We start from the raw sequence: 11,165 nt of genomic DNA on the forward strand, positions 1-11,165 counted from the left end.
TGGCTCAAACTCTGTAAATCTGTAAAGCTTCAGGCAGTCAGACTTGGTTGTAGCATTTCAGAGAAACTTACTTAGATTTCTTGATATTTCTCCTCTTCTGTCAGCTCTGAGACAGAGGATAGATTTATTACTCAGTGTTGTCCAAAATCGCATGTTAACATTTGTGCCTATATGTGAATTTTCATGTGTGTATGCATGCCTGTGCATATCAGTTTGTGTGTGCATACATGTGACTATGATATAGACTGCATCAGACAGATGTTGGCTGTAATGGGAGATTAAGAACAATTGTAAACAATCAAATGGAATGGAGGTATATGTGACCTTTCCTACATATAGTTTACAATTGATGGGGAAATAGTTTAAAGAGGTAACCAACATATTAAGTGCATGGGATATGTATAAAATGCTAGAGAACATAGTTAGATATCTCAATTAGTATAGAGACACAGAAAAATTTAGCAGACTATGTAAAAGGCAGTATGCCTGATATATGAGTGAGGATGAACCAGGTGAAAGGGACACAGAGTCGAGGGAGTGATAGGCAAGAGGAGGAGCAACTCTAAAGGGTGGGAGACAGAGATTTACCCCAGCACTAAATGATGAGAGAAAATCATGTGAGACCATGTGGGATGTACCACTGACACCTGTGAGAAAATGAGACAGCTTTGTGTCCCTGACAGGAGCTTTATACCTATACTCAGAGCAACATTGGTAATCTGAAAAATAAATCAAAAAAGAAGTAAAGGGACTCCTCTGTTAGACTATGACAGTGTAAATGGAGCATGTTGAAGGAGGAGAAAAGGTTCAGGAGACATGAGAACATGAAGTCTGTGTCTGTATTCCAGTAAAGACAAGTTGTTTTCCTCAATATTTATATAAGCTCACAGAGAGGAATAAATCAAGTCAGAGGAGAATGGGGACAAACTGTGGATAATGTATGAAGGCAAATTAATTCAGAAAAAAATGAATAGATCAAAATTCACATAGGTCTGACTCAAACCTAACTTTTTTCCATTATACTATATCAGAATGGAGAGATAGCAGAATGAGGAATGCTTTCAGAGACATGCTTTACACTTGGGGCTTTTGAACTTCTGGTGTCTGTTGCACATGAAATGGAAGGAAGGTAATTAGTTAACACTGGAGCAGAAATATGTATGTTACATATACATGCAGATCTGAGATTGAAATGGCAATCTAATACATTAGAGTATGTGAGTTTTTCTTGGAATTTATACAAAATTATGATGGTGAAATTTAAGAGAATTTTTCAAGAGCACCAACATATAAAATATTATAAAGAAAATGACAAATGAGTTGAACAACAGTTACCCAGAATGAGCAGGTATCAGGAGAAAATTAGTCCATTTTATATCTCTATAGAAAAGTCATAGTTAAAGCTATCTGGGTAATTGCAGAGGGGAAACCAGGAAGGGGGATAATAATTGAAATGTAAATAAATAAAATAACAAATAAAAAAGCTGTCTAGGAAAGGAGCAGAGGTTGAAACCTATTTTTAAGTGAAAAAATAATGATTGTAAGGACCATAGATGTTTGAGGTTTGAGATTATAATTACTATGAGGACTTTCATATTCATTGTTTTAGAATATATATATATATATATATATATATATATATATATATATATATATATACTCTACACTAGATATAACTATATTTTTATTTTGACTTTCAAGAGATACTGATATTTCCTCATTAGGGTACTGGAGAGGAAGAATGATAATGAACAACCAAACTGTCATCACTCAGTTCTTCCTCCTGGGATTACCCATCCCCACAGAGCACCAGCAACTGTTCTATGTCCTGTTCCTGGCCATGTACCTCACCACTGTCCTGGGAAACCTCATCATCATCATTCTTATAATACTGGACTCCCATCTCCACACACCCATGTACGTGTTTCTCAGCAACTTGTCATTCTCTGATCTCTGCTTTACCTCGGTCACAATGCCCAAGTTGCTGCAGAACATGAAGAGCCAGGACACACCCATATCTTATGTGGCTTGTCTGACACAAATGTACTTTTTCAATGTTTTTGGAAGCCTGGAGATCTTCCTTCTTGTAGTCCTGGCCTATGACCGCTATGTGGCCATCTGTTTACCCCTTCAATATTCCAGCATCATGAGCCCCAATCTCTGTGTGTGTCTGGTGGTGCTCTCCTGGGTATTTACTGTGTTTTATGCCATGTTTCACACATTACTCTTGGCTAGATTGTCATTTTGTAAAAACAATGTAATCCCACACTTTTTCTGTGACATATCTGCCCTTCTGAAGTTGGCCTGCTCTGACATTTATATTAATGAACTAATGATGCTTATTTGGGGAGGGTTTCTTCTCATCATCTCACTCTTACTCATCATTGTATCCTATGTACAAATTGTCTCCTCAATCCTAAGGATTTCTTCTACTCGGGCTATCCACAAGCTCTTTTCTACCTGTGGCTCCCACCTGTCTGTGGTCTCACTGTTCTATGGGACAATTATTGGTCTCTACTTATGTCCATCAGCTAATAACTCTACTGAAAAGGAGACTGCCATGTCCCTGATGTACACAGTGGTGACACCCATGCTGAATCCCTTCATCTACAGCCTGAGAAATAGAGATATGAAAGAGGCCCTGATCAGAGTCCTTTGCAAGAAGAAAATCTCTTTTTAATGGCAACACTGGAATTTTTATTCAAATTTCATCTAGTAAATATGTTGGTATCAATATTTAAAATGTGTCACTACAATGGAATACAAGAATATACTGCATAATATTTCTACTGTAAAAAGTAGTTTTGCAAAGTAGTTCAGTTAGAGAAGGGAATTTTAGTGACTCCGTGATACCATTCTCTGCCTTGGATATGTTATTCTAGAAAAACATTAGGTGACAGCCACTGTTTTATCAGATATACATTCTTTACATTCTTTTTATTGAAAATAGATTATGTCTCACATAATACACCCCAAACACAGTTTCCTCTCCCAAAACTCCTCCTAGCTTCTCACACTGACACCCTCCTCATATCCACTCCTTCTCCATTTCCTCTTTAGAATAGAGTAGACCTCTAAGACATGAGAGCCAAACAGGAGGAAACTAGATACATTAAAACAAGGTGAAAGCCCTCATGTTGATTCAGTAAAAGGTAGCCCTGTAGGAGGAAATAACTTTTAAGAACAAGAAACGACTCAGGGGTAGATCTGTTCCCACTATTGTGAGTCTGACAAAACAACAACAGCAACAATAAAATCAACAAGCTAACAGCCCTAACATAAACTCAGAGGACCTGTCACAGATCCACATGTGCTCTATGCTTGCTATTCTGGGCTCAGAGAGACGTATGAGCCCTGCTTAGTTGACTTGGTGGGCCATGTTCTCCTGGTGTCCTCCATTCCCTGATTTGTACAGTCTTTCTTCCCCTTTCATGTGTGGTTCACTGATCTCCAAGGGAAGAAACTGATGAAGACCTCCTGTTTAGACTCTCTCTCTCTCTCTCTCTCTCTCTCTCTCTCTCTCTCTCTCTCTCTCAATAATCTCAGCTGCTGAGTGGAGACTCTCTAATGATGACTGCACAAAGCACTGATTTATGGTTATAGTATACTATCACTAGAAATCATTTCGTGGCCATCTTGGGTTCCTGGATTCCACCAAGACTGGTCTGCGCAGGTGAGAGTGTGGACTGCAAAGGGTAACACCTTCTGGGACAGGCAGAACCCACAGAGATTCTGGGGCAGACCATGTTTCGGGATCCAGACACCTGGGCACCTTCCCTGTCAGAGGAGAGGTGTCCACCCTGCCCGGGAGGGCTTTGTCACAGCATCTGGGGGAACCATCTTGGTTCTGGGATTCCACCTAGACTAATCTGCACAGGGGAGAGTGTGGACTGCAGAAGCTAACAGCTTCTGGGTCAGGCAGAAGCCACAGAGATTCTGGGGCAGACCACATTTCAGACTCCAGACATACGGACACCTTCCCTGCCAGAGGAGAGGTGTCTGCCCCGCCCAGGAGGGCTTCACCACAGCATCTGGGGAAGCCATCTTGGGTTCCCAGATTCTGCCAAAAATGGTCTGCGCAGGGGAGAGTATTGACTGTAGAGGCTAACCGATTCTGGGACAGGCTGAAGCCACAGAGCTTCTAGGGCACCATTTCGGGCTCCAGACATCTGGGCTCCTTCCCTGCCAGAGGAGAGATGTCCAGCACACCCGGGAGGACTTTGCCGCAGGATCTGGTGGAGACATCTTGATTCCCGAATTCTGCCGAGACTACTCTGCACAGGTGAGAGTACTACAGAAGCTACACAGATTCTGGGACAAGCCCTGTTTCAAGCCTTCATCTTCTGCCAAGAGGCAGGTCTGAATGCCAGATATCTGTCCACCTTCCCTGCAAGAGGAGAGCTTGCCTGCAGAGAGTGCTCTAACCACTGAAACTCAGGAGAGATCTAGTCTTCCAGGTCTGCTGATAGAGGCTAAAAGAATCACTAGAGGAACAAGCTCTAACCAGAGACAACTATAACAACTAACTCCAGAGATTACCAGATGGCAAAAGACAAACATAAGAATCTACTAACAGAAACCAAGACCACTTACCATCATCAGAACCCAGCACTCCCATCTCAGCCAGACCTGGATACCCCAACACATCAGAAAAGCTAGATGCAGATTTAAAACCATATCTCATGATGATGGTAGAGGACATCAAGAAGGACTTTAATAACTCACTTAAAGAAATACAGGAGAACACTGCTAAAGAGTTACAAGTCCTTAAAGATAAAGAGTAAAACACATCCAAACAGGTGATGGAGATGAACAAAACCATACTAGACCTAAAAAGGGAAGTAGACACAATAAAGAATCGCCAAAGTGAGGCAACACTGGAGAGAGAAACCCTAGGAAAGAAATCTGGAACCATAGATGTGAGCATCAGCAACAGAATACAAGAGATGGAAGAGAGAATCTCAGGTACAGAAGATTCCATAGAGAATATTGGTACAGCAATCAAACAAAAGTGCAAAATGCAAAAATATCCTAACTCAAAAAATCCAGGATACAATGAGAAGACCAAACCTACGGATAATAGGAGTAGATGAGAATGAAGATTTTCAACTCAAAGGGCCAGCAAATATCTTCAACAAAATTATAGAAGAAAACTTCCGAAACCTAAAGAAAGACATGCCTATGGACATACAAGAAGCTTACATACAAGAACTCCAAATACACTGGACCAGAAAAGAAATTCCTCCTGACACGTAATAATCAGAACAACAAATACACTAAATAAAGATAGAATACTAAAAGATAGAATATTAAAAACAGTAAGGGGAAATGGTTAAGTAACATATAAAGGCAGGCCTATCAGAATTATACCAGACTTTTCACGAGAGACTATGAAAGCCAGAAGAACCTGGACAGATGTTATACAGACATTAAGAGAACACAAATGCCAGCCCAGGCTACTACACCTAGCCAAACTTTCAACTACCATAGATGGAGAAACCAAAGTATTCCACGACAAAACCAAATTCACACATTATCTTTCAACGAATCCAGCCCTTCAAAGGATAATAATAGAAAAAAAAAAAATACAAGGACGGAAACCACGTCTTAGAAAAAGCAAGAAATAAATCCTTCAATAAATCTAAAAGAAGACAGCCACAAGAACAAAATGCCAACTCTAACAACAAAATAATAGGAAGCAACAATTACTTTTCCTTAATATCTCTTAATATCAATGGACTCAATTCCCCAATAAAAAGAAATAGACTACCAGACTGGCTACACAAACAGGACCCAACATTTTGCTACTTACAGGAAACCTATCTCAGGGAAAAAGACACTACCTCACAGTGAAAGGCTAGAAAACAATTTTCCAAGCAAATGGTCTGAAGAAACAAGCTGGAGTACCCATTTTAATATTGAATAAAATCGACTTCAAACCCAAAATTATCAAAAAAGACAAGGAGGGGCATTTCATACTCATCAAAGAAAATCTTCCAAGAAGAACTTTCAATTCTGAATATCTATGCTTCAAATGCAAGGGCAGCCACATTCATTAAAGAGACTTTAGTAAAGCTCAAACCACACATTGCACCTCACACAATAATAGTGGGAGACTTCAAAACACCACTCTCATCAATGGACAGAACGTGGAAACAGAAACTAAACAGGTAAACAGTGAAAGTAACAGAAGTTATGAAACAAATGGATTTATCAGATATCTACAGAAAAATTTATCCTAAAACAAAAGGACATGCCTTCTTCTCAGCACCTCATGGTACCTTCTCCAAAATTGACCGTATGATTGGTCACAAAACAGGACTCAACAAATGAAAAATATTTAAATTGTCCTATGCATCCTATCAGATTGCTATGGACTAATGTTGATCTTAAATAACAACATAAATAATAGAAAGACAACATTCACGTGGAAACTGAACAACACTTTTCTCAATGATACCTTGATCAAGGAAGGAATAAAGAAAGAAATTAAGGACTTTTTGGAGTTTAATGAAAATGAAGCCACAACATACCAAAACTTATGGGACACACTGAAAGCATTTCTAAGAGGAAAACCCATAGGTCTCTGTACCTCCAAAAAGAAACTAGAGAGAGCACACAATAGCAGCTTGACAACACACCTAAAAGCTGTAGAACAAAAGGTAGCAAATTCACCCAAGAGGAGTATATGGCAGGAAATAATCAAACTCAGGGACGAAATCAACCACACACCTATGGTCATTTGATCTTTGAGAAGGGAGCTAAAACCATCCAGTGGAAAAAAAGACAGCATTTTCAACAAATGGTGCTGGCACAACTGGCTGTTATCATGTAGAAAAATGCTAATTGATCCATTCCTATCTCCTTGTACTAAGGTCAAATCTAAGTGCATCATGGAACTCCACATAAAACTAGAGACAATGAAACTTATAGAAGAGAAAGTGTGGTAAAGCCTCAAAGATATGGGCACAGGGGAGAAATTCCTGAATAGAACAGCAATAGATTGTGCTGTAAGATCGAGGGATACCGAATGGCTGAGAAGCACCTGAAAAAATGTTCAGCATCCTTAATCATTAGGGAAATGTAAATCATAGCAACCCTGAGATTCCACCTCACACCAGTCAGAATGGCTAAAATCAAAAACTCAGGTGACAGCAGATGCTGGCAAGGATGTGGAGAAAGAGGAACACTCCTCCATTGTTGGTGGGATTGCAAACTTGTACAACCACTCTGGAAATCATTCTGGTGGTTCCTCAGAAAATTGGTCATATTACTACCAGAGTATTCCACAATACCTCTCCTGGGCATATATCCAGAAGATGTTCCAACCGGCAAGAAGGACACATGCTCAACTACGTTCATAGAGGCCTTGTTCGTAATAGTCAGAAGCTGGAAAGAACCCAGATGCCCCTCAACAGAGGAATGGATACAGAAAATGTGGTACATTTACACAATGGAGTACTACTCAGCTAATAAAAAGAATGAATTTATGAAATTCCTAGGCAAGTGGATGGACCTGGAGGGCATCATTCTGAGTGAGGTAACCCAATCACAAAAGAACTCACAATATATTTACTCACTGATAAGTGGATATTAGCCCAGAAACTTAGAATACCCAAGATACAAGATTCAATTTGCAAAACACATGAAACTCAAGAAGAATGAAGAAGAAATTGTGGACACTTTGCTCCTTCTTAGAATTGGAAACAAAACACTTATGGAAGGAGTTACAGAGACAAAGATTGGAGCTGAGATGAAAGGATGGACCCTCTAGAGACTGCCATACCCGGGGTTCCATCCCATAATCAGCTTCCAAACGCTGACACCATTGCACACACTAGCAAGATGTTGCTGATAGGACTCTGATATAGCTGTCTCTTGCGAGGCTATGCTGGGGCCTAGCAAACACATAAGTGGAGTCTCACAGTCAGCTATTGAATGGATCACAGGGCCCCCAAAGGAGGAGCTAGAGAAAGTACCCAAGAGCTAAAAGGGTCTGCAACCCTATAGGTGGAACAACAATATCAACTAACCAGTACCCCCTGGAGCTCCTGTCTCTAGCTGCATATGTATCAGAAGATGACCTAGTCGGCCATCAGTGGAAAGAGAGGCCCATTCATCTTGCAAACTTTATATGCCTTAGTACAGGGGAATGCCAGGACCTTGAAGTGGGAGTAGGGGGGAGGGAAGTGCGGGGGGGGGGAACTTATGGGGTAGCATTGGAAATGTAAATGAAGAAAATACCAAATTAATAAAAATAATTTTAAAAATAAATCTTTTCTTTGGTTTTTTTGTTTCATTTTGTGTTTTGTTTTGTTTTGTTTTGTTTTGTTTTGTTTGTTCCTTTGGTTTTTGCTTGTTCTGTTTAGTTCTACCCTAGATTTCTGGGCAATCCAATCCCTGGTTCCTGGATATCCAGGCAGTATAGAGTATGGACTTCCTCTTATAGAATGGCCTCAAGTTAAATCAAATGTAAATTGGACAGTTCCACAAGCTCTGCATCACCAGTGTTCCATCAAATCTTGCAGGAAGAATGGATTGTAAGTGGAGGGGTTTGTAGCTGGGTAGGTGTCCAGGTTTCTCTTTCCAAAGCCTGCAGAGTACTTTCCTGAACCAAAAAGACTAGAATCGTTTTTATTTCCCCTTCCCAGGAGATCCATGTTTTTCTCCCTATATTCCTTCTCTTTGCATAACCTCACTGAGTCTGTGGGTTGTGGCTTGATTATCATTTCCTTAACAGTTAAAATTCACTTATAAGTGAATGAGTAGTTTATTTGTCTTTCTGTTTCTGGGGTACCTCACTCAGAATGAACTTTTGTAGTTGTAACCACTTAAATGCAAATATCATGATGTCATGAGTTGTTTTATTTTAATGGCTGAGCAAAATCATGTAAATATACTGTATTTTCTTCATCCATTTTCAACTGAGGGACATCTAGGTTGTTTCCAGTTTCTGGATATTATGAAGAAAGGCACAATAAATATAGTTGAGCAAGTGTCCTTGGGATAAAATGGGCATTGTTTGAGTCCACATACACAAGAGTAGTATAGTTAGGTCTTGAGATAGACTGATTCTCAATTTTCCGAAGATGTTTTATTGTATTCAAATTTCTATGTTTACTGTAGTATAACACTTAAATATGAAAAAGTAATGTATCATAATCCTAGGCTGATGCTCCATAGCATCCAAATATCTCAAACACAACCTTTTTCTAATGTCTCCTACTGTTCTTACTATACAATTTTTTTACATCAGCTCATTTTTTTAACTTTCCCTTATCTTTTTATTTCTGTGTTACCTTTTCGGGCCTATCCTCACCCTCAATATATTTTTGAGATACTCTTGCATAACAGTGTTATTTGTGCCATTTTTCTATTCTGAAATTATTAGCAAGCAGCCATTTAAAGTTATATGCACAAAACCACAGAAAAATTCAGGAATCTGGAAAAAAAATAGCTCTTAGCATTGCCTCTCATATTCTCTTTATTTTGCCTGTAATGTTCTTTATGTAGATATTTTATAGTACTTGAAAAATGTGCTGTATACGACAACCAATTTAAACTTATCCCAGACTAGCTTACAAATAAATGAGACTCAGATTATGGTTATTTTATTTGGCTTTGACAATTACTGGAGGGTAACCCTAGTCAACTCGTCTAACTTCTGGCCTGACTACCTCCCCAAAGGAAAGCCCCAGATATTGCTGTTCTTTCTGACCATGCATTGATGTTCCATCTCTGCTTATAGTGGCTATCTCCTTTCCTCTCATGCTTTCCACCTTCTCCTCATCTCTCTTCATTCTTCTCTCTCCTCCACTCTGGATTTAAACCCCACCTATCTACCTCTAATGCCTCCAGTAACTGGCTATAGCCAATTTTATTTAACCAATGATTTTAAATCAAGAAATAAGGTTTGCAAAACAAAAGCCTAATATGTGAGAATTTGCTCATAGGCTTAGATCTTCCAGGCACATAATTTAGCATTAGAATACATAGCAACAGACAAAACCTCAACAATGCTGTTCAACAACTTTCATCTCCCATGAATGGTTATATTCTCTTCTGCCATAATCCATCCATTCCCATAGTTTCACCCATAAGTTATGGAATAAAAATTGTTCCTATGAAAGTGACTCATTCACTTTCTCACATTCATTCAAAGAACTGCTCTTCCAGAGGTCTTTGTTATTCTGCATGTCTGTCAAGGGAACATCATCATGTAAGGCTCTGTGCGCATTAAAATCTTTTTTTTTTCCTTTTTTTTTAATTAGGTATTTTCCTCAATTACATTTCCAGTGCTATCCAAAAAGTCCCCAATACACTCCCCCCCCCAGTCCCCCACCCACCCACCCCTACCCCTTGGCCCTGGCATTCCCCTGTACTGGGGCATATAAAGTTGGCAAGTCCAATGGGCCTCTCTTTCCAGTGATGGCTGACTAGGCCATCTTTTGATACAAATGCAGCTAGAGTCAAGAGCTCTGGGGTACTGGTTAGTTCAAAATAATGTTCCACCTATGGGATTGCAGTTCCCTTTAGCTCCTTGGGTACTTTCTCTAGCTCCTCCATTGGAGGCCCTGTGATCTATCCAATAGCTGACTGTGAGCATCCACTTCTGTGTTTGCTAGGCCCCGGCATTGTCTCACAAGAGACAGCTATATCTGGGTCCTTTCAGCAAAATCTTGCTAGTGTATGAATGGTGTCAGCGTTTGGAAGCTGATCATGGGATTGTTCTCTGGATATGGCAATCACTAGATGGTCCATCCATTCGTCACACTTCCAAATTTTGTCTCTGTAACTCCTTCCATGGATGTTTTATTCCCTATAATAACAAGGGGCAAAGTGTCCACACGTTAGTCTTCGTTCTCTAAGTTTAATGGGTTTAGCAAATTGTATCTTATATCTTGGGTATCCTAAGTTTCTGGGCTAATATCCACTTATCAGTGAGTACATATTGTGCGAGTTCCTTTGTGATTGGGTAACCTCACTCAGGATGATGCCCTCCAAGTCCATCCATTTGCCTAGGAATTTCATAAATTCATTCTTTTTAATAGCTGAGTAGTACTCCATTGTGTAAATGTACCACATTTTCTGTATGCATTCCTCTGTTGAGAGGCATCTGGGTTCTTTCCAGCTTCTGACTATTATAAATAAGGCTGCTATGAACA

At 39.7% G+C, this 11,165-nt stretch overlaps 1 protein-coding gene across 1 annotated transcript; it reads left to right on the plus strand.

Moving 5' to 3' along the window:
• Nucleotides 1-1,741: 1,741 nt before the first annotated feature.
• LOC110288262 (olfactory receptor 1468-like) lies at nt 1,742-2,680 on the plus strand. Its single transcript, XM_021154656.1, has one exon. It carries the CDS (start codon nt 1,742-1,744, stop codon nt 2,678-2,680), a length of 939 nt encoding a protein of 312 aa, XP_021010315.1.
• Nucleotides 2,681-11,165: the final 8,485 nt, after the last annotated feature.

The sequence above is a fragment of the Mus caroli genome, unplaced genomic scaffold (assembly GCF_978045245.1).
Source record: "Mus caroli unplaced genomic scaffold, Mus_caroli_1 scaffold_13, whole genome shotgun sequence".
NCBI classification, from domain to species: Eukaryota; Metazoa; Chordata; class Mammalia; order Rodentia; family Muridae; genus Mus; species Mus caroli.